The 25,282-nt window shown below is 31.9% G+C and overlaps 1 protein-coding gene across 3 annotated transcripts in view; it reads right to left on the reverse strand.

Moving 5' to 3' along the window:
* The window catches only part of FGF14 (fibroblast growth factor 14), an 801,547-nt gene that overhangs the window by 164,179 nt on the left and 612,086 nt on the right, over positions 1-25,282 (reverse strand). For all 3 annotated transcript variants that reach the window (XM_051984083.1, XM_051984085.1, XM_051984084.1), the window contains exons 2-3: positions 22,242-22,352; positions 11,653-11,756 (exon numbers count right to left, since the gene is read on the reverse strand). In XM_051984083.1, the coding sequence (XP_051840043.1) occupies positions 11,653-11,756; positions 22,242-22,352 (215 nt within the window). The remainder of the gene's footprint in view (positions 1-11,652; positions 11,757-22,241; positions 22,353-25,282) is intronic.

The raw sequence follows: 25,282 nt of genomic DNA on the forward strand, positions 1-25,282 counted from the left end.
GAAAACCTATGAGTCATCATTCCATTTAAGCTACAATTTCCTTATATGTCCTGGTTTCACTTATGGCATGAATATGTTAATTTTGACATGATAAATACTCCAATAGAATACCAAAGATTTTGTATGTGATAGTTGAATGTTTCTTAACATTACACTATCTTATCTTTAAAAATGTTTTCATATCTCTTAGGATTCTTTCTGTATCTCATCTTTATTATGCTCCAAAGAGCCATCCCTTTAAAAGAATTAAGGGGAAAAAAATAAAAAAATCAGTAATGTCCACATAGACATGGGAAAAATCTGGTATAAATAACTATATACCCAGACCTACCTCAAAAAAAGTAGGGGGAAAGACCATTCATATTTCTTCTTTGAGGCCAAATTTTTTCTTTTTAATTTCCCATCATTCACTCTGTGTGGTTCATTTATTTTTTATGGCAAGTATATATACTATCATAGCTCTGTTCACCTCACTTTGTATCAGTTCATCTATGTCTTTCCATACTTCCCAATATTCATGTTCATCATTTCTTAAAACATAATATTCCATTATATTTATGACCTCAATTAAATCACTTATTCCACATTTGATTGCCATTTACTTTGCAGTTCTTTGCTACTACAAAAAAGTTCTGCTACAAATATTTTGGGTCTTTCTTTTCATCAATGACCCCTCCCTATTTTTGTCACATTTCTTTAATAGTAAGATCTCTGGATCAAAGAGTACAGACAGCTAATTGTGTCATTCCAAATTCTAGAAAAGTTATAACAATTCACAGCTCCATCATTACCCATTAATGTTTCTTCCTTTCTACAATTGTACACACACACACACACACACACACACACACACACACACACGAGCTATTTTTTGTGGTGTCAAAGAATTGGCAACTTAGGGGCTGTCCATCAATTAGAAAATGCCTGAACAAAGTGTTTTATTAGGTACACAAATATATGGGTATACATCTAAATAAACCAATCAATCTAAACATATATGTATGCATTCCTTCCTGAGGATTACATTCTATTTAAAAAGTCATTTACAACCCAAACCACAAGGACCTAATTCAATTTCCTAAGAAAATTAATATGATTTTATGTATGTCAGGTTTATTAAGATGACCATTTTGGGGAATTCTATAAGCACTATGAAACAAGAACTGTAGTCATCTGTTACCATTCAAAACCCTTGTTTGGGAAGAAGAGTGGAGTATTTTTTTTTTGTTATTCTGTTTTTAATGTATGAAGTTTTCTGTTAAAAATTATTTATTGATTTAATCACCAGATATAACACTGGATATAATGCTGCTTAACACAAATAATCAAAAATAAAAAGAAACTACTATACTACTGCTTTTAAAATTATACTACAATTTACTTCTTTGGTGTACCATGCCATCAGTCATGAAACCTCCCACATATAGATGCATGGTTTTAAACAACACAATTTTTGCCCTGAATTTCATCTACTTACTAAGTGTTGCTAGGGTACAGTAGCCATTATGTCAGTTGCCATCTGTTTTCTGTCTTAGCATTTTTTTTGTTTTTTGTCATTTGCTTTCTTTGGAACAAAGACAATGAAAAAATGTGTGTGTGTGTGGGGGTGTGTGTGTGTGTGTGTGAGTGAATACATATGCATGTATGCATGTATGTATAATTTAAAAATATAGTTCAACCATTAAAAATGTCCTTTATGAATTTACGTAAACTTTTCACATATAAGGATATTAACGTATAATCTCATAATCTAACTATTCCAATAATCTCCACTGAATAAAATAAAACATTTCCATCAGGAAATTGATTTCAATCAGTTTCTGGCCACAAACTATACCTAGTTTTCTTTTTTCTCCTTTTCTATTCTTCTCAATCTTATTCCATTCTACTCTAACATCTTCTTCTTTGTCTTCTGGAATTCTCTGTCATTATGATCATCTTCCCATTTATTCTGGAATTCTTTTTCTCATATCCCTTTCACTTATTAGCCCTTATATCCTTCCCCTGATGACACTTCCTCCCTAGTCATTCTTTCCAATATTAACTGGGCTTTCTGTAATAGTTGAACTGGATGCTGAAAGCCATCTCCAGCTGTCCTGATATACATCTTACTCTTGAACCTAGATGAAACCAGAGGAAAAAATAAAGCTGGTGACCTTGCACAGACCTCCCTCACTTAAAGACAATTCACTTGTATCCCATGGCTCTTCGCCTTCCTGATATCATGGTCCTCTGAAAATGAAGGACCTAGATATTCCTAGATGAATTCTCCAACTCTTAAGTCCTTAGTCATTAACTGCACAAAACAACTGGAGTAAATCTCATGAAATCCTCATTTGATTCTGCTCTCCCTTCTAACTAGTGTCCTATATCTTCTGAACTAAATTCCTTGGAAGGTCCATCTACAATACAGGATCCAATTTACAAATACAAAAGTACCTCCATTTTCTCTCCTCTCACTCTTTTTTGAACCCTTTATGGCCCAACTTTGACCTCATTATTCCCCTGCAACTGCTCTCTTCAAAGTTACCAAAGGTCTTTTAATTTCTCAATCCCCATTTTCTCAATCACTCTGCAGTCTATGACTCTTAATCACTGTATTCTCCTTGATACTTTTTTTCTCTTTAAGTTTTTAGGTAATTATTGTCTCCTAATTTTCTTCTCACCTATCAGATTACTCCTTAGTCTCTTTAGTCATAACCTCATTCAGATCATGCTCTTGAATCCTAAGTGTCCTGAAGAATACTGTTCTAGGGTCTTTTTTCTTCTATTTCTTGGGGTGATCTCATATACTCCCATGGATTTAATGACCTTCTCTGTGATGATGATTTATTCCTCCCCTAATCTCTTTCCTAACTTCCTATCTTGCATTTCCAATAGATTTTCAGACATATCAAGTTACATATCCAGTGGACATCCAAAAAGGAACTCATTATCTTTTCCCCTAAACCCTTCTAACTCTGCTGTCTTCCTCTATAATTATTTCCTATTTTTCCTTGATGTAGTTTCTTTGTACTCCATGATACTATGAGTTCCTCGATGACAGGGACTGTTTTCTTGCCTCACCCCTTTTTATTCCCGGTGCTTAAGATGGTATTTGGCATACAGTAGGTACTTTGATAGACTCATCATAATATAAAAGTGATCCTGAATTCTAGAAAACAAAGTCAGCAAAACTTAAGCTGTGGAAAGTTTAATTAAGTCTTTAAGAACAGATTACAATGTGCTTATGGACCAGTACTCTGGAAAAGCCTCACCAAAAAAAAATCTGGCCATCATATTTTAGTTCACATTTTTTTTTTTAAGCCAAAACAGCTCAAGAAGAGTATCAGGTTCTTTACAAACATAAATTATTTGATCTTTGTATTCCTATCCTAGTGCCTAGAGACAATACATTGCACATAACTGAGACTTAATACATTTTTGTTCATTGAAAGATTTTTGATATGTATTAGTGAAAATAATTTCAAATCCTATTAAGTTCTAAAATATTGAATTATTTCCCTGAACATACACATTCAAGATTCACTAAATTATATCAAAATCAAGAGATAAGAAAAGTTCAGAGTCCCCAGCTTAATTAGAACTATAAAATAAAGACAAATCAAAAGATCAAGTTTCAATCAATGATGCAGGATATTTTTAATCCATAAAGCAACAAAAAAAAATAGAAATAATAAAAAATTCATAGTAAAAGTATCATAAATTTTTTGCATAAATTGATCAGCTTGGCACTTCTATAATAGAGAAGTGCTTATTATTATAACAGAGAAGGATAACAAAGACCTCAAATGGCAGAGTGGGCTAGAGAATAAACAAGAAGTGGAAAAGTTGTTAGGAGCAGAGGCTAGGTAGGCTCCTTCTACTTCCATATTTCATTTTAGAATTTTCTTCCCTTTTCATACTCATTCTCTCTTTTTCCCCCTTCTTTTGTTGTTCAGTATTTGTAACTTAAGCTATAACAATTACTGGGGGGAAATCTTCCCTATTCTTAATTTAAAAAAAAAGATTTTTAAATGTTTCTTTAGATTAAAAAGATAACAATTTACTAATGTTGACATGTAAAATTACATTGGGTTAAATGAGGGGAAAGATCAGTTTCTAGCAGCTACCAACAAGCAATCTTTTTTTTACTCCATTGTAAATATACATAAAGTCACAAGTTTAAATTTGCATTATTGTCCCTTTGTAAATTCTACTTTACAGTCAAACTCTGCCCATTCTCATCTGATGTCTGAACACTAAGAATTCTCCTAAACTTTGTCCCAATTCCAAATTCCTTCTTTCCTTGTCCATATTTCTCCTAATCCTCATCTCCTTTCAAAGTTCAACTCTGTGCATAATACATCTTTGGAGAGAAAGGTTCTTGCTCATTCTCCCAGGTATCAGTTATCTCTTATTTTTTCAAATATTTCCTGAACACCTTGTCTGAACTCTCCTTTGCCCCCTTCATTCCATACCTTATCTTTGATTTACACATCTTTTTATACTATAAAGTCCTTGAGTTCAAGGACTATTTTAGTAGTTGTTGTTTTTGTGCCTTTGAAAGTATTAATTAATATGTATTGAACTAAATTCAATTCCTACTGTACAAATTAGGAAACTAAGGATAAAAAAAAGGTAATATAGAAATCTAGATGTATCTTTATCTTAAATGAAGTGTTCTTACTAAGCTTCTTTTGTCAACTATCTCTAGCAGATGCCGTAATATTACAGATTGTACAAGTATCTCAATAGACAATCCTAATATGTTAATTTAATTATATGAAACTTCAAGTAAATTATTTCCTTTAATCCTAAAACCATCAAGGCTATACTAGAAAACCACGCTGTTATTATTTCAACTTAAAATAATACAATTGAAAGAGAGTTCAAGTTTAATGTTCATAGGATCATCAATTTAGAAATGGAAGGAAGTTTGAAGGAATCTCATCCAGCTTCTTTGTTTTTCAGTTGAGGAAACTGAGGATGAGAGAAACTGAGGAATCTGACTAGAGAGATTTATCCACAAATAGCTAAGTGACAGAGACAGCATTGGAATCTGAGTTCTATGACTCTAAATTAGGTGTACTGCACCACACTAGCTCTCTTTTCCAGTAAAGGAAAGATAAAGTTTGCAAAATACACAATTAAAAGTCCAAGATACTTTTTAATGATTAAAAACATGTTATTTCAATTAAACCAAAGTTCTAGTTAGTAATTTCTTTTTCCTTATGGTCTCTGACTCCATGTTGGAAGAGGCAGCATGGTAGAATGAGCCTTTTAGTTATTTAGTCATCAACATAAAAACTGCCAGGCATTGTGTTAAATATTCAGAGTACAAAGAAAGGTAAAAGATAGTCTCTGTTCTCAAAGAATTCACACACTAGTGGGGAAGAAAATATGAAGATAACTGTATACAAACAAGACAGAGATATACTATAAGTTAAAGCGAATCAATTAAATGTTCTAGCTTTAAAAGGGGACCAAAAAGTGCTTCTCATAAAGGATGGGATTTTAGGTAGAATGTGAAAGAACACAGAGAAACCAATAGGTATAGCTTAAAAGGGAAAACATTCTTGGTAAATGAGACAGATATTAAGGTTTTGGCTTAGTTACTTAATAACAGTATTGCTTTGAGTTAGTCATTTAACCTATAAATCCTTAGTTTCTTCATCTGTAATAAAAAAATTAAATACTAATTGAGGTACTATTTGAGGTAGATAGTTACAATGAAAAGCAAGTCATATAAATGGAGTTTATTTGGGCTGCACTGTAGCTTTAAAAGTTTCCTTTTTACTAATGATACCCTACATTCATTATTTTATCTATGTACCAACTTTTAAATTACATCTGAAAAACTTTAGGGAATAAAATAGAATATCACAACAGTAAATGCCTAGAACAAAGTGGGAGTGCTTATATAGCCTTATCTCAATTTTCACTCTTAGAAATAAGTCTCGGATTCCAGATCAGTGCTATATCTACTCTAAGGATTCCAGGGGGAGCTCTGAAGAGATATGGATGATTTTCTACTGCCATCCAGCATAGCCATGCTGTTTTATCATCATTTCCTTGTTTATTTGCTTTACATTAGTAACATGAATGTCTCATATAGCATATATTCGTTATCTAAGCTTAGTTTGTGGTTAGCTATGTGCACACTAGCTGGCTAATTGTGCATATCCTATACATGTTATTATCAAATCACTTTAATAATCATTTCAGTAAGGTCTGAACTGACTTCCATGCAATGAGAAGCCTAAGTCACTAAAGACTATGGAAGTTGCATTTCTTCTTATCTCAAGAAGAGAACAATCTCAATATGAGAACCAGAAAGTATTTTATTTTTTGAAAGCTAAAAACTTCTAGAGAGAGAATTCTAGGATTGATTACAATCTATTCTACACATTTCCTCCAAGAGTCCTTAGTAAATAATGGTAGTGGGGGAAGACATTCAAAAAGGATTATGTAAAACCTCCCCAAATTACTAAGGACTTTTGGAAGATTGGGACTATAGACTTTATCAAACATACTCCAATAGATTTGGCAAAGGCAGCAAATATTAAAAAGGAACTGGAGTGAGGGATGCAATACTGGGGCTCCACTGATTATCCCACACATCCAAAAGTAATAATTTTTGTCATGGAAGATTGAATCAGACAAACAGAACTCAGAACAAATCTGAGTTTTATTCCTCCTTAAAGTCATTGCATGAAAAAAAATAGTCATCCTATAATGAATGTGCCTCAGAGGAGGAGCTATCTAGAAGCGGATAACGTCTTGGAGTCTTGAAGAAGAGATGAAAGACTAGAGTTGACTCTAGAACTGGCATGCTCAGAATGATCCATGAAAAGAGAAAGACACAATATGACTGAACTTTGGCAGAGAAGGAAAATACTGAGGAGGGTTATCTTCCATAAGCAGCTCAAAGCAGAAGAGTACCATCTGTCATGAATTGAAGTAAATTATGAGAAAAAGTATACTTTTTCCTCAACTTCTTCTCTTAAGACTTGTCTGTCAATTGATTGACTCAAGGAGGAATATAAATATGATTTGCCATGTTTACTCAAACATTTCTAGTTAACACTATCTTACCATAAAGCTAATAGGGGTTAACTAGCGGGAAATAGGAATATAAATTTTAAAAAGTCCAATCTCTGTTTAAATATTAGAAAATATCCTAACTGAAATCTCAAAACCTGTGTGATTGAACACATAACTTTTCATCTAAAAGAAAATGGTTAGAGCTGCAGATGAGGAATCATATGAACTTTTGGGGATATTAAACTGTTAAAAATGAGGTAATTATTGCACGGGAATGTTAGACTTGCTTAAGTGACTGATTTGATTGAACATACCTATAGTAATCACCTAAATGCTATTTCCATCTCTTTAGGGTCAAATGAAACAAATAGTTAAAATAACATGTCAGCCCTATGTTCTAGCAAGATACTTCACCAAAACCTCCACAGAGGGGAAGAAAAATACACAAAATGAGTGGGTGGATGTTTCCTTAGAAAAAGAGTTTTTATTGCATAAAGATTTTTTCCCATCTGTACTTGTTCTACACCCTGTGGAAAAATTTATATGACAAGCAGGTTTGAGAAGAATGCCAACACCTTCAACATTTATAAAGTTTTGTACTTGGGTAATGAAAAAATGGCAACATGGATTTATTAAATAACATCCTTATGAGGTGTGAAAAATCTGGCAGAACAACAAAAGGTATCTTTATAAAATTTATAAATTGCTTCTCCTAATTTTGAAGAAAAGGATAAAATGTTGCTCTTGGAAGAGGCCTTTTGATTATCCAATCAGGAACTTTCATTTTACAAATAAAGAAATTGTGATTCAAACAGGCTAAAGGATATGTTCTCAATCATTTATCTTATTAGTATCAGACCTTTGCCTAGAACCCAGATAGCTCAATTCCTATACATAGATGTGACATCATATAATGGAAAGAATACCTATTTTGGTATTCTTTCCATTATATGATGTCACATCTATCTATCTCATTTTTTCTGTCAGTTCCACAAACTTTTCATTTAGATCTGGAATATTCTTACCTAAATTCTGATCGCTGATACCTCCAAGACCAATTTTAAAACTTCAGACCTTATTCTAAGAAAATTTATATTAGAAATAGACATCTTTTATATTTTCATGCTTTTTGTTTTCTTTTTCTCTGTATCCCCAGTACTTAGTAGTTCCTAGCACACAGAAGGTGGTTAATAAATACATGTTGACTTGACTTACCACCAGAATTTATAACAGAAGCCACACCCAAGGGTCCATTATAGCATTGTAGAGAACATTTCAGATGATTTTTAAACAGAAGAATATTTGCAATAAAGCCTGTGTTTTAAACTTTCTGTATCTTTACCCAAAATTTTTTGAGCTTCAGTTCTGAGATATCACAGAATGTTCTAGCCTGAAGCAAACTGTTTATAACCAACATTAAAACCTCTTGAGATACATCACTAACAACTACCCTAGAAACATTATGGCTGTGACAAAAATGACTGCTGTCATTTTGAGGAAAAAAGATTTCCACAGGGAATAGTCATCTCCAACATTGCCATTATGATCATCTACATCCTTATCAGGGCCCTTTCATGTCCCCCTGGGTGTCATTATTTTATACTTGTCTATCTTACTTTTTGATGTGTAGTAAAAAAATATTCCCTGAAACAAAATAGCCATGTAGCCTTGCCTGTGAGTCTATATAGCCATTTTTCTTTTGCCACAGTTTTACTAATTAGACCATTTTTTGCCTTTCTATTTCTAGCCCTCAGCATAGAGCCTAATCCACAGTATACAATTAATAAATTCTCAACAATTAACAGACTCTAATTCATCAAATTATTTTAAGTTTATCATTTTTATTGTTAATATAAGTTTGTTATTGGACATTCTGTTTTCAAAATCCATTTTTGTAAAATAGGCAATTTTCAAACACTGAACTATATTTCAAATGTCATTCTGATTTTTCAAGGCAGCTAAGTAGCACAGTAGAGAGAGTGCTAGATGAAGAATGAGAAAGATTTAAGTTTGAATTCTAGTCTGTGACCTAGGACAAGTAACTTAATGTCTCTGTAACTTGGGGTTTTTGTTATCTGTAAATAAAGATAATAACTAACATTGTAGAGAGCATTTTTAATTGATTTGAAAAAGAAAATGATTTTAAAATAAAACTTGTATTTTAAACTTTCAGGAATTTATACAAATTGCCACTATGATCTAAGGGTAACTGATAGCTAGGATAACCAGGCCTGAAAATTATTGTGAGGATTAAATAAGATAACATATGTGTCATTGTAAACTTTAGAGTACTATATAAATGCTAGCTATTATTATATTATTATTGTTATAATTATTATTTCTCAATTAATAATGGTTTATTGTACATATATACTCCTTAAACCACAATTTATTTGAGCAAGTAATCAATGTTTTTTTTAAACATGAAAAATGTTGGTTTCTATGCAAGTGACATATCTTTTGGAAGATAAATTGCAATACAATATCCAAATAATTTTGCAGTTCTGATAATGAATAATGAACATTTATCCAACATATTTATTAATGATTGAATGTTCAATTAATTTATAATTGCAATGGATCTATTTATTCTCAGAAATATAGACAAAAGTCACAGAATAATGTTTATCATTTGAGCCACCTCCTTTTTTCTCCCAGAATGAACCATTTCCACTATTTTGATTTTTTTTTTTTACAGAAAACTTCCATTTTTCTTTTTTTTTTCCTGTTTCTTCTTATAACTGAAAGGGGGGTTCTTTCACGAACTGTGCTGATGGTGTTCTTACACACACATCATACCACATTAATAGATGTTTATTACTTCTCACTTAAACAGGTGATCATTTTATGAAACAAGTCTGGAAAAAAATTAAATTTGCTTGAATTCTTCACAATAGTATATGTTATTGTATTAAGTCTAATAAATCATAAATAATTAAAGACTATCAGCAAGGGCTTACAACATATTTTTTTCTTACAACATAACTTTGATTATAATGTGATTTGATTTCCTACTCTTACAAAATGGCTATTCCTATTGCACTGCAGTTTTTGCCATATGATTCTGAAGCTTCTGTTTATTTCAAAGCACCTAGACATGAAAATGTACTACCTTTTATGAAATATATAACACTTGCTTTTTTAAAACTGCATAAAAGAGAGAATGAAAGATTAAAATTTCTTTTTCAATATCAAAATTATCAAACACTTAAAATTCATTCACATTCCATACTGATACTCTGCCCTATTTTTATAGATACAATTATTATCAGACATAGTTGAATCCTAATAATTTTTAAACAGCCACAAAAATTTCTTAGAATGCCCTGTCAACTAGAACAAGCATTAAATCAATTGACTAACTTACCTCTTATAAAATAAAAGCATATCCAAGGAATATAATCTTTTATTTGGTAAAACCCTTTAGGGTTTAGATTTAAACCCTTAAAGTTGGTTTGTGGGAAGGGAAATGTTAATGCCAGCAGCATCTCCTGAGGAAGGTGCACATTTATCTCTTGTGACAACAAAAAAGCAATCTGCATAATATAGAACCCAGTTCCACATACAGGAAACCCTATAGAGAATTCATGGTGACAGGAGAGATAGATGCATATCAATAGTCCATGTCACTATGTTTCACTGTGATGAGATACTACAGCTTGTAGTTCATTTTCCTTTGACAGGATTTCCCAAAATCACAGAGAAAACATCTCCTGTCCTATTGGGAGCCCCACAGAGATTCTCCCTGCTCAAGGTTTTCCCTAGTTGTTGTCACTCACTAAGAGACTTTGGGATTGGAGTTTTCTTTAGAATATAAAGTCTGGAATGACTGTTACATACCAAAATAAATAAATAAATAAATTAGAGTATTTTCCTTCAGAGCATCAAGAATTTAATTTGTCCAATTATCTCTCAAGGATGATAGGAAAAAAAAATTCGACTGTATGCTTTTGTAGCTTGAAATATGTGGCACAAGAGAAATCTAACAGCATAATGAAATAAGCATACAATACATATTAAATAAAAACAAATTCTTTAACATTAAAAATCCCAAGGGGGAAAAAAAAGCTTATGGTAGCATAAAAGTACTCAAATCCAAAAGAATTACCATTATATAACAGTCTTATTTATCATTATATTATGTAATTTGGTGTATCAGAATTTGGTTGTAATATCCTAAAGTAGTAATATCCTAAAGTAGTTAACAGACTGTCTAATTTGCCACATAAAATCTGTTTTTTTTAAATCATTTACCAGAGTTCTCTGCATAGTTTAATTTGTGTGCCAGTGCATGCAATTTCCTATGACAAGAACATTTCCAAATGAAAGATAATATATTAATAATATCATCTGTTCTTAAATTGCACTATTTGGCTGTAAGCTAGCTCATTTGTTTTTTAATATGGCAAATGCAGAGGCTCAAAAGACACTAATAAACCAAAATTTAGCTGTCTTACCGGAAAGACAATTTTACCTGATGTTAATAAAATAGCTGCTTAGAGGATCACAATGAAGACCAAACCGTGCAGGGAAATCGATGGTGAATCAACCTCCATAGAGCTTTGTCAGTATTTGTTATTTTACATAGAAGGTATTAGATCTCAGTATCCATGGTGTGCTACTTACTGATGTGTAGAGGTACCCTTCTCCATTCATAGCAATATACAACCCTGTCTTTACTCCCTGCATGGCAACAACGCGAAGTCCCACTGGTATGAGGTTGAATAATGCTGTAAAGATAAATGGGATCTGTCATGGATGGGCAGGGAAAAGAAAAAACATTGCAATAACTAAGCATTTATTTGTAACAATAAAGATATCATACTTGTCATTAACTTTATAGAACACTCATTTTTATTGTTATTAGTAACAGTATTATTATCATAGCTATCATTGTGAAGAATCAGCATCATTAACATCATCATCATTTAAATCACTAGTTATCATCATTTAAATCAAGATCCACATTTCTCTGGTAAAGTTAGAACTTAAGCTTCAGCTTGTAAATCTAATTAGCAATCATTCCTACCAGAATTGGCTAATGGCACAATTGTTGGGATAACAAATACAAACAAGGCTGCAATTGGAAAGGTTGCATCTCACTTTTTAACACCATTTTGTACTCAATGAAAACAACAACTGTGAACAATCTCATGGAAAACAGAAAAAGCAATTAAAACTAAGTGATTAGTCTTCTACTTCTTAATCGGGAAGGTGTGATTTGTCTTTGCAATTTAGGACAGTGCATTTTTTAAAAAGAAAAAAATGAGATAATTCCTACAGCTAATTTGTCATTCATAGGGAATTTCTACACTGAGGGTTTATTATACCAGATAATATCACAGAGCTGAAGCTTTTGTATAATTAATTAGATACCTGAACCAATGACATTAGCCCTTTAAAATAACCAGAAGAATAAATATTAATTCTATTTTATGGACTTGAAAAGTGAAGATTTTTATTTTGTCTGAAGAAGAAAGCATCAAATACTTTGTTCATCTTAGGTACACCAGTTATTCGGAAGTATACCTGTATCTTCCTAAGACTCGTGAAACTTTAAGGTATATGAGTCATTTGCATACTAATATGGATTTTCAGAGTGAGTATTGGCACATTTATATGTGACCCCGTGTGGAGGTAACAAGAGATGGGGGTAGCACAGTAGAGATAAGGTCATATCAATCTTGGGAGAAGAGAATAAAAACTTTAATATTAATAAGCATAGGAATAACCTGCATTCAAGATAATTTTTACAAATTCAAATAAATCAAATACTTTTTTATAAAATGACCTTTTCACATATTTATTATATCACTATTGTCTCAGACACCAGATCTTACCATCTGCCTTATCACTATGTCTTCCTGAAACTCAGCGCTGTTACTTGACAATGAACCCAAAAGATCCTCAGACTTTGTCATCTGACCTACAATTACTATCTTAGTAGCATCAGTCCCTTGGCAATCACACTAACGCTGACCTTTCTGACATGTATGATCTCCTCCAGGTAACTGTCATCTTCTTGAAGGCAGGGACATCCTCATTTTTATATTTGTATCCCCAAAATGGGGACAGAATTAATAGTTAACATTTTTTCTTTAATCTATTCATCTCAAAGGTTGTATTAAGAATTAATGGCATACTCTATTAAGAGTATGACTGCTAGAAAAATAAGGCAGTTACTTAACTGTCAGGAGGGAAACATGTATTGCATGCAGGAAGAAAGGACAGAGGCAACATATAAAAGAAAAATCAGCCAGGTTCACCCTATATTATTAGACTTAAAGGTTCCTTGCCAAAATAGATTATATCAATCAATGAATCAACATTTATTAAGCACTTACAATTTGCTAGCCACTTGACTAGGCTCAGGGGAAACAAAGAAAATACAAAACAGCAAGCTTCTTCTCCTCAGGTCAAGAAGTTTACCCTCATTCAACATACATATATATGTAAATATATGTGGAAATAGAAAATATTTCAAAATAATTTCTGTGGAAGGAGATAAAATTTAGCAGCTAGCTATTCTCTGTAGGAATTATCATACAAGCTGACCTGGAAAGATCTAGGGATTTTATGAAACAAAGGTGAGAAAAGAAAATTCCAGACAAAGGGAAAAGCAAAGTCATAAAGGAGGGAAAGCAATGGCCTGCAGAAAGACTAAGAACAATTTGCCTAGAATGAAGAGTATGGGAGGGGAAAAAAGTAGAGCCAGAATGCAAGGGCTTTAAATGGTACATAGAAAACTTAGCATCTTATCCACTATAGGCAACAAAGTAACCACTAGGACTTCTTGAATAGGGGACTAACATGATCAGACTTAGGCTCCTTAGCAATTGTGTAAAAGATGGATTAGAGTGGGTAGGAGATAAATGGGCTGGATGAAAAAGACTTGAAGGGAAAAATCAATTAGGAAGTTATTGTAAAATACCAAGTAATAAGTGATTAAAGTTGGTGCTCCTTTGATTAGAAAGGCAGGCAGATGTGGGAGTTAAGGATAACTTTGCAAATGGTAATATGGTTGATGGGAAGAACCATGTTGTTTCCAAAAGAAAGACGTTTGGGAATGGGAAGGATCTAGGGCAAAGATAAGGAATTTTAAATTTGCTATATTCAGTTTGAGATGACTAGGAGATACCCATTGAGGTATGTCCAAAAGGCTGTTGTGTGTGTGTGTGTGTGTGTGTGTGTGTGTGTGTGTGTGTGTGTGTCTTTAGGCAATTTCCTAAGGGTTGTATTTTAGGTTGATACCTAACCCTTTGATTCAAATGCTTAAAATGCTTACAGAATCAAAATATTCACTACAGAAATAACTTGAATTCTGTGTTATATAATAAGAGATGCAAATCAACGCTGTAAGATATGCTGTTATCCTCTCCCCCACCCCCATTCTAAATATTCACATGCATGTATCTATGGTGCAAGGGCTCAATATTCTTATTTTAACACTACATTTAAAATTTTCTTTTTAGTATTAGGAAATAATGAAAATCTGTGTACTCTGGTGGAACACAAAACATTATTTAATGAGTGATAAAAATAGAAACAAACTAAAAAAGCAGTTTTCTTTGCTAGGGGAAAAAAAAAACCTGTTTTTTTCCTATGATTCTTTAAGCAATTACTTCCCATGGATATGCTTTCAAATATAAATAGTTATAAAATCTTAAATCTAGAATTAGAAAAGACTTTTAAAACTATTCACTCCAATCCCTTCATTCTGTGGGCCAAGCAATTCAAAGCACATTGATGTTATTTGTCCAGGACCAGAGACTTAGTTAATAGAAAGAGCTAGAACTAAAACTATAGACTTCTGATTACCACCAGGAACTATTTCTTTCATACTATACCATCAATGAAAAAAAAAGTTTGTTTTTAAGTATTTTGAGCCTTCAATGTTCTTTTTTATTTATTATATTCCTTCACTGCTAAAACATTTTCATGTTATGTATGCCATATACATTGGAATCTTACTAGTTAAGGCAGAGTGAAGGAAAAGGGGGAGAGAAAGGGGAATCTTTTGTGGAGATTTTATCAGAAGGGAAAGAGGGGAAAAAAAAGAAAGGGAAAGGAAGAGAGCACTTAAACATTGTGCTATTTACAAATATTATCTCATGTGATCCCCAAACTTGCAAGATAGGTGCAATTTTAAGCTGAGGAAACTGAAGATAGAAATTAAGTGACTTATCCAGAATCACAAAGCAAGTAAAAGATTGAAATTTGAACTTTCTTAGTCCAAGTCGATCTAGCACTCCATTCCCTAAGCTACCAGCTGGCTCTTCAGAACATCAAGCAACAATCCCTTTTAGTCAGATTAGCTTTAAAAGAGGACTTGCCTCATACTTAATTCTATCTTAATATTATTTTGAGCTTTGGTGCTTATGTGGATATACACGTGTGTTTATAAATTTATGTCATATAAAGGTAGATATGTGCATATATAAATAGAAAGCTATCTAGAGGATATGTGAACTTAAAAATTATCTTTAGGTAATTTCTCAATGTTAATTAACTCATTATTTCTTCAAAATCCTAAATTCTATGCACTTTTTGCAGTTCAATAGTTCAAAATTTTGTGGTTTTCCAGTTTTAGAGTAGAAATGACAGTTTTAAGCAAGAAAATTGTTAACTAAATGTATTTACTTTATCTTTACTTAGAAAAATTAGAATCAAAGAGTAACAGCAAAGTGAGCTGGGAATATAGATTCAAGAAGCTTTAGATTAATACATGGATTTATACTGTTGTTCATTTGTTCAATTGTTTCCCATTCTTCAAGACCCCATGTACAAGCACTTCTAACTTTCACAGCTTCCATGACACCACCTTTTCCTTTTGTCTTCAATCTTTCCCAACATCAGGTTCTTTTTCAATGATATTTGTCTTCTCATTATGTGGCCAAATTACTTAAGTTTCAGTTTCAATCAATAGTCTCAATGAATTTCTTTAAGTACTGACTGATTTGATCTTCTTGCTATCCAAAGGACTCTCAAAAGTCTTCTCCAGTAGCACAATTCAAAAATAGCATTCAGGTTTCCTTAAAGTCCACCTCTCATGGCCATATACCTGAAAAAACTATTGTTTTGATGATTTTTATCAGCAAGTTTTTTAGTATGCTATTCAGTTTGTCATAACTTTCTTTTCCAAAGAGCAAACATCTTTAAATTTCATGGCTCTAGTTGCTGTCTGCAGTAATCTTTGAGCTAAAGAATGTAAAATCTGATACTGGGTCCATCCCTTCTCCTCTATTTGCCAGGAAGTGATAGAATTAATTGCTAAGATCTTAATTTTAAAAAATGTTAAGCTTTAAACCAGCTTTTACACTTTTCTCTTGCATCTCATCAACCTCTTAATTCTTCTTCATTTCCTGCTATTAATGTGGCATTATTTGCTTATCTGAGATTGTTGATATTTCTCCTGGCAACTTTAATTCTAGCTTTTGATTCATTCATGATTCAACCAATGTTGCAATTAAATCTCTAATTTCTCTGCAGAATCTTAGGCATAGCCTTGCTGGTATGTGAAATGAGCACAATTACTTGACAATTTGAATATTCCTTGACTTTGTCCTTTTTTAGGAATGGGAATGGGAACTGATCTTTTCCAATTCAGTGGGTTTTCAAGTTTGCTGGCATATTGCATGTATATAGTTATCAGTGATGTTAAGATCTTTCTTATACAGTGGTTCTGTATATTCTTGCCATTTCTTTTTAATCTCTTCTAGTTCTGTTTTATCATGCCCACTTTTTCATAAAATTTTTTTGGTATCTCTAATATTCTTGAAGAGATTTCTTGTCTTTCCCATTCTATCATTTTCTTCTATTTCTTTCCATTGCTCATTTAAGAAAACCTTCTCTCTCCTCACTATTCTCTGAAATTTTGAATTCAGTTGGGTATATTTTTTCTTTTTTTCTTTCCCTTTCCCTCTTTCCTCATCTATTCGCAAAGTCACATCAGATAGTCATTTTGCTTCCTTACTTTTCTTTTACCTTAAGATTTCAGTTATTGTTGCCTCCTGTATAATAATAATGTGAATCTTTTCCCATAGTTCTTCTGGTACTCTATAGGTAATTCTATAAATTTATTTATCACCTCCACTTCATATTTATAGGGGATGCTTTTTAGTTTATACCTATCTAGTCTGATGATTTTCCTCCTTTATTCAATTTAAGTAAAAATGTTGCAAAAAGAAGCTCATGACCTGAGCCATAATCAGCTCTAGGTACTATTTTAACTAATTATATAGATTTGATTGAAAGGTAAATAATCAGTCTGATTTCTATATCTATCTTCTATTGATGACCATGTGTATATTTGTCTTTTAGGATGTTGAAAAAAGAATGTTTGCTATTACTAATGAGTTATTTCTCAAAATTCTGTAAGTCTCTGCCCTGTTTCATTTTGTGGTCCAAGGCAAAACTTATCTATTATTCCAATTAACTTTAAAGTTCTTACTATAGTATTCCAATCCCCTATGATGTATAATGATCGCCTTAATTAAATTCACTCACTCACCTCCTTTTACACTCATGGACACCCAAGATGTCAATGTTTAAACTTTCCATCTCCTGTTTGACCAAATCCAGCTTACTTTGGTTCATAGGTCTTAAAGTGCAGATTCTTATGCAATATTGATTTTTGCAGCATCAGGCTGTCCTTTCATGACAAGATACAATCAGAGCTGAGCATCTTGTCAGCTTTGATCCAGGTGCCCCATTCTTTCTGGAGTTACTTATAGTTGTTCTCTGCTCTTCCCTAATAACATGCTGGACACCTTCTGACCCGGGGAGCTCATCTTCTAGTATCATATTTTTTAAACATTTTGATACTATCCATTGACTTTTCTTGGCAAAGATACTGGAGTAGTTTGTCATTTTTTTCTCCATTGTACGTGGATCTATATTAAACTCTCAAATAAAAAGAATAGCACATAGAGCTGCATTCTTAATCTCTTCAGGTTGATGTATTGAAGGAAGAGATTGCTTACTGTCAATTTTTTCTTTTGGCTTTTATCAGTGATAGAATATCAGATAATGATTGAAATTTTCTGATTCTTTGTATACCTTTTTTCCCCCATAAATGCTCACAACTGTGTGAGGTAGCATTTAATTGTTTCAGTGGATTGAAGATATATTCAATGAAGCATTTCTTCCAAAGGTACAGATCATAAGACACTCACGTCCTCTTTCCCTGTTTATTGTTTTTATTTTCCTATAAATACATCCCATGTACTGTACATCTACCTCTAGTTATCTTGACATTATGAATGCCAACTTGACATGTAAGCTATTTTCTGGATATCCTTCATTCTCACCATGGGATTATTCCCCTTTTCTTTTCCTGTTCAAAATATTTCTAAAAATTTCCAATATCCTCTTTATTCTTTGTTGATGCTGGAATTCCATGACAAACATAAATATAATAACTATAGCAGAATTGTTTTTTCAATTGTTTTCAGTCAAGTCTGACTCTGTGAGCCCATTTGGATGGGCTCCACTACATCAAATAGTTGCCCCTAGCTGTGTTTTCTTGGAGAACTCAGTCTTCTTACAGATATAATAGAAATAATGTTAGCTCTATTTACCAGTCCTAAAAAATACCTTGGAGCTTATATCCCCTCCCCCACCAAAAAATAATTAATAAAGAAAATGTTAATACTGACCTATATATGCATGCATTTTTATCTCAAAAAATAGAATAATCTACAAACACTGAGGGGCATCATCACTGAAGGAATGAATAGGGAACAAGTAAGATTTTGCAGATGATATAGTACAACAGATCAAATATAGGGAAAGTCATACATTTGACTTAGATATATAATAAATACAAGATTCCATTATACTTATTATTTGTTAACTAAAAAAACATTTGATTCAATAGGACAAAAGCTACTATATAAAGGCTTGTATAAAATTAGTTCTCCAAGAAAACACAGCTAGGGGCAACTATTTGATGTAGTAGATAAAGCACCAGCCCTGAAGTCAAGAGGACCTGAGTTCAAATGTGGTTTCAGACACTTAACACTTCCTGGCTATGTGCCCCTGGGCAAGTCTCTTAACCATGATTGTGTCAGGGGGAAAAAAGGAAAAGAAAACACAGTTATAAATTAATAGGTGAGACTTGAACTATACTCTGACTTTTTATTTTTCTACCATTATACTGCCTCTGTACCTCTGATCCATGACAGCTATTCATAAGATCACATTAGTCTCACAGAGCTAGATCTATAAGGCACTCTAGGGAACATCTAGTTCAATCCTTTCATATTACAGATGAGGAAACTAAGGTACAAGGAGATCATGTTATATTCTTAAGAGCATTCATATAGTAAGCATCTCAGGCAATATTTGAACCCAGGTCTTCTGACTTTAAAGGCTTTAAAGTCTTTCCAATTTACCTGATTACTTCTTAATACTTAGGTCTCTTTAAATATGACCATGACGTTTTGGTTTTTTTTTTTTGAGACCTGATTTCACCACTAAAAGAATCTATTATTCAATTACAAAACACTTTAAGGACATTAAGTAATTCAAACTTTTTTCTGTGATAAATATGCACTCAGATAATCATTTATAACATATAAAAGCTTTTGAATTTTAGAATTAGAACAGACATTGGTAAGTTATATAGGATAATTTTCTAACTTTAGAAATAAAGAAAACTGAGTTCTACTAAAAAAGTCAATTATTTGCTAATAAGTGACCCCAGGAGGACTATCACCTAGATCTCTTGATTTGAAGTACAAATTGCTATTGATCTATAATTAATAGGGATAGCAATAGTTATAATGACAGGGATAGAAAAGGAATAGACCTGTAATTTCACTGATATTGAGAAATCCAAAGTAAGAAAGCTTTCTGTACCATAGTGTGTTCTCCTTATTAGAAGCTTAGAGATTTGAATCAATATGTATCAGAACTCAGAACCTGAATCTAGATCCTGCTGGCTTTGAAGCCAACTCTCTATCCCCTAAACAAGTCACTAAAAGATACCGCTTCAACTTTTTGAAATAATTCTTTTTTTTTCCTAATATTTTCATGAATGCTCTCCTCTCAGAGCCTTTCTTTCATATAATAGTAGCTAATGTTTATTTGAAATTTTAACTTTTTCAAAGTTTTTTTTATATGTGATTCAATTTAATTTTCATGACAGTATTGTGAAGTAGGTATTATTATATGATTTTTCCATTTTACAAATGAGGAAACTGAGGCTTACAGAGAGATTAAATGATTTGCTTGGGATCATACATCTAGTTAAATGTCTCACATGACATTCTGTCTTATTGATTCCAAGTCTAGGATTTAATTAGGTCATCTATCTGCTTGAGGAAGCTGGCTACAACTTCCTTATTCCTTGCTTTCTGTAATGAATATCAGAGTAAGTTACTTTACTTTCCCACTTTCCTACAAACAAGTTCGGTCAATCGGTCTGCTCTGCTCTAGGTTGCTAAACTTTCCCAAGAAAAATTTTTCAATGAGTCCTAGTATTGAACGACTTCTGGTCATTGTTCTCAAAGATGATGTGTCACTGTGAAATTGCTAGAAACATTTCAAAGCTCTTTAAAAAGGGTGCCTTCCTAATGTGCTTGGTTTGAAAAAAAGTAATGAAGCCATATCAGAAACATATCTTATGTACCCATTAGGAGTTTTAGAGGAATAGTGGATAGAATTGATTCATTTTTAATTCTGTCAATTTAGCAATTCCAAGTGTTAAAAATGATGAATCTCCAAGTTAGTCAGTTATAAGAAAAGGAAATTGCTTTCCGTCAGAGTAGGGCTATGAGGAGCATGGATAGAAAATGGAGAAAATAGTCAAATTAAAAAAAAAAAAATACACACAAATTTTTGTTTATGGGACAGAATGAAAAATTGTGATTAAAAATAAGCATGAATGAAATGTATAGATAAAGAAAATCTCTTTCTTCCTGTTTCAATAGTTCTTCAGTTTTCCTGTCATCTAACATGGGATAGCAGAGATTAGGAAATGGATGCCTAATTTATAAAAAGAAAGAAGAGGAGGAGGAGGAGAAAGAGGAATAGGAAGAGGAGGAAGGGGGGAAGAAGAGGAGGAGGAGGAATAAGAAGAGAAGGAAGAAGAGGAGAAAATAGAAGTAGAAGGAGGTGGAGGAATAGGAAGAGGAGGAAGAATAGAAGGATAAGGAGGAGGAGGAATAGGAAGAGGAGGAGGAATAGAAGGAGGAAAAGGAAGAACAGAAGGAGGAAGAGGAATAGGAAGAGGAGGAGGAATAGAAGGAGGAAGAAGAATAGGAGGAGGAGTTGTATAATATATAATTATATAATAATTCATAAATTGTTAAATAGCAAATTGAATGAAATGCATTATCATTCTCATTTCCATAATTCTTCTGGTTTTATTTTAGCAATGTAGTTTTGGGAAATTTACATTGTTATCCATTATGGCAAATACGTGGAATTTATTGTTAATGCCTCCTCCAAAAAATAAAACAGTATGAACTTTAAAATTATGGAGGTAGAATGCAAATTTGGTATAAGTTATTAGGTTTTAAGTGTTAATTTTTTAAAAAAAGAACACATATCTGAAACACCTCATTATGAAATATTTATACTCTAAAAATTAGTCACCAGACGATATAGGTTTTTTGAATCATGAAACACTAGATATATTGCAATCAGCAATCATAGGTGCTGCTACACCAAAGGTATGAAAATCTCCATGTCCATGAAATCATGAATCATTCATATATGGAAATAAAAGTGTTGTTTAGAATAAAATTAATTAAAAAACAAATGGAAATATTATATTTCTAATAGCTAACAAAATTACACCTAATAATTTTTAATGCACACAGGCACTGTTATAATCTGAGCATAGTACGTAGTGTCAAGAAATAATGAATTAAAAGCCACAAAATTTGGACTGATTATACTGGTAAGTTTGTTCCTTCTGAAAATGAAATGAGCAGTTCTTTTATGTTGAAGTGCCAATTATTTGAGTAAAAACAAAAATCAAATATTTCCATCTCTTCTCAAGTTGTAGACATTTGATTATTTTCTATATTATTTTTTCTCTAATTTTAATCAAATGAAATATATTTCTAATAAACCAATTTATGAAGTTAATTTACATAACACAATATATCTAAATAAAAAAACCACTTAAAGAAGGTTGTATCTCTGTAGCTAAATGATAATGTCTACCAGTTGTGACAAGTCAATTTCCTACAATTTTTACTTACTAGAATTACTGCTGTCATCCTTGGTTCCGTCGAGAGCTCCATCGGGGTGCATTTGCAAGTAGTAACCTTGCCTGCAATATAACCTGGTCACTATACCCTTGAGCTGGGGATCTGAAAGGCAAACATAGTTTACAGTAAGCCTTACAATGTTATAACATAATATATTTCATCATTTTATTACTTTTGTATTTCATTATCATTATTATTAATAATATTTTGGTAAAGCATTTAATAAAAGCAGTATTTGTAGTGTTTTCCAAGATTTCTGGAGCCATTAACATATTAACATAATAATTTATCATGAATAACAGTGTTAGAGCTATAAGGTCTTTAAAAGTGAATAAAACCAACTTCCTTCCTTTACAGAATAGAAAAAAAAAAAAAAAACATACATACACAACTAAAACTGAAGACAAAAGAGATCAAAAATCTTGACCATAATATAAATCTAATAATTTATCAAAGGCAAGATTTAAATCCAGGACTTCTGAAAAAGAAAGGAAATTATTTTTTTTTAATAGAACACACATTTCATACCAATTTTTTCAAATGAGAAATAAGAAGATTAATTTATTTTCCTAATTTGAGTAACTATCTGGCCCCTTTTTACATATTTGTTTCTAATGTTACCTTGCTTGATGTTAATCTGAACAATACAAAGAACATTCTTTAAAAGGGATTCTATTACTATTTTAAAAACTGTTGATCTTTCAAAATAAAAATAAAGAACATATTATAATCAGAAAACCCCTACTAAAATTTCCATATTTAATGTGACTTTAAGATTGAATTACACCACCATGTGTCCTTTAAAGGATATCATATTAATCTTTGGCAGTAGAGTCCATCTTGATTTCTGTTTTACTCCTTAAAGATATTCAGGCTGTATCTATATAATGTCTTCTTTATGCTATCAATAGGCAATTTGTGATCATTATTGGTAGATGCTTATGAAAAAAAAAATTGATAACCTCTAGTGCAATTTCCTTCTAGTACAGAAATACTTAGGTGGGAAATATTATAAAATATAAAATAAGGAACAAAAAGGGTAAAATTGGTTAGAGTGGAAATCACATTCAGAGCCCAGAGAGATATAAAAAGAGGAAGAAAGAGGAATGAAGGACTAGAATACTTCTTTTTAGGATCAGATTTTGGTGTGATGAATCATTGAAAAAGTAGCATCTGTAATATCCCAATACATTGTGATGACAGCTGTTACCTTCTTGCTAAAAGTAAAACATGTTCCCTTGAAAAATTACTTTTTGCATCTTAATTTTCACATTTTACTTTCTATCTATTTAGTAGTCAAAGTGCAGTGATGCAGCAGCCCAAACATTAGATAATATGGGTATCACAATGCTAAATACTCTAAACTCTAAATACCATCAAAATGTGGTCCACGGATGTGAATGTGATCTCAAACGACTAACTAAAATATTTTACAAAACAATGATGAAATGCAAAATCTGATTTTGATGTAAAGAATTATGAATTCATATAAACAGAACACATGAGTTAACTGTTCCATATTATGTTTTAGAGACTTTGCTTTATTTCTCATTTATTATAATTGCCTGACTGAAGATGACATCCTCATCAAAGAAGAGTTTTATCTAACAACTTGAAATAAATCAATATTTGATCATTTGATCTTTCTTTGAATCTTATTATATATTACATAAACCTTTTTGCATAATAGTAGAATTACAAAGTAGTAGCAAAATCAGCTGCCCTGTATTATAAGAACACATGTATATGAAAATTCAAAATAATATAGTAATAAATCCAATTTTTAAAATTTTACCGTTATGAATCGATTGCTTTATATTCATCCTACTGTAATATATTAATTCAATAGCAACATCTTAAGAAGGTCAATTAATTGAAATGTTGCAGTTCAGGAATGTTTTATTGAAAATAGTACTTAATATGAATATTCTCTCTTACATTTATAGCATTTTTGATACTTAGATATTTTGGTGCCAAATTAATGGGAAAAGAAACTACATGTAGGATTTCTGATTATCCAAGAAACATGAGAAGATTTATAATGAATAACCATATTTCTTAGCAGTGGAAATTTTGACTTTATCCACTTCTAAAGCCTGTAACATTTTACCTACCTCTATCCTGTCTGATTGCATTTAAGTAGGTCATCTACACAGCTAGATTTTTTTAAAAAAATACATCTATAGGTCAATCTCTCACATTTCAGAAGTACTATCCACACTTTACAAAAACACATTGGCTTAGCCACTCCTATTTTTCTAGCTTATCTCATTACTAGTATGGTGTAATAATGTAAGTAATTAAATTTTTATAGCAACAGATTGGACCAAACATGAACTTTGAATTAACTAAATTAAAATCTCTTAGAATATTTTTTGTTTTGTTTATACTAAGAACCAAGTAACTGAAAATATGAAAACTAAAAACTATAAAAAATCATCTTAAAACTTGTGTATATATGTGTGTTTTTAATAATCCACAAATAATAAGGTAATGAACTTTTAGTCTAAGAACCACAGTTCAAATACATTCATTACTATTTACTATCAGAGTAATAATCTAGTGCCTCTGATGTTCATTTTCTTCAACTATGAAAAAAGGAAGCCTAAGGAGTTGACCTCTGAAATTCCCAACTTTAAATTATTTGATCATCTTTCTCAAAATATAACTCAATTGACTCTACTAAAATTCTCACTGTCCAGAGTCTTCCTCCACAGTTGTTTTTTTTTTCCCAAGGAATTATAACAAGAAAGTAAAAAAGAGTTCACTAAAACCCTTAATAGTCTATCCAAATTTCTTTTCAGCCTTAAAATGTTGTCCAAAGTGGGTCACAAATTGAAGAAATTAGTTTATCAGTAGTCCAAATAATTTAGTGTCCTCAAATTCCACTGTTATCGTCCATGGAAAATGAAGACTCCAAACTAAAACTAAAGAACTGGAGAGCAGCTAATTTTTTTTTTTATCAAATGCAGCCTACATGATTCAATTTTGGTGCTGCAACTCCTGAAAAAAAAAAAAAAACTATAATAATT

Source organism: Antechinus flavipes, chromosome 3 (assembly GCF_016432865.1).
Source record: "Antechinus flavipes isolate AdamAnt ecotype Samford, QLD, Australia chromosome 3, AdamAnt_v2, whole genome shotgun sequence".
Taxonomy (NCBI): domain Eukaryota; kingdom Metazoa; phylum Chordata; class Mammalia; order Dasyuromorphia; family Dasyuridae; genus Antechinus; species Antechinus flavipes.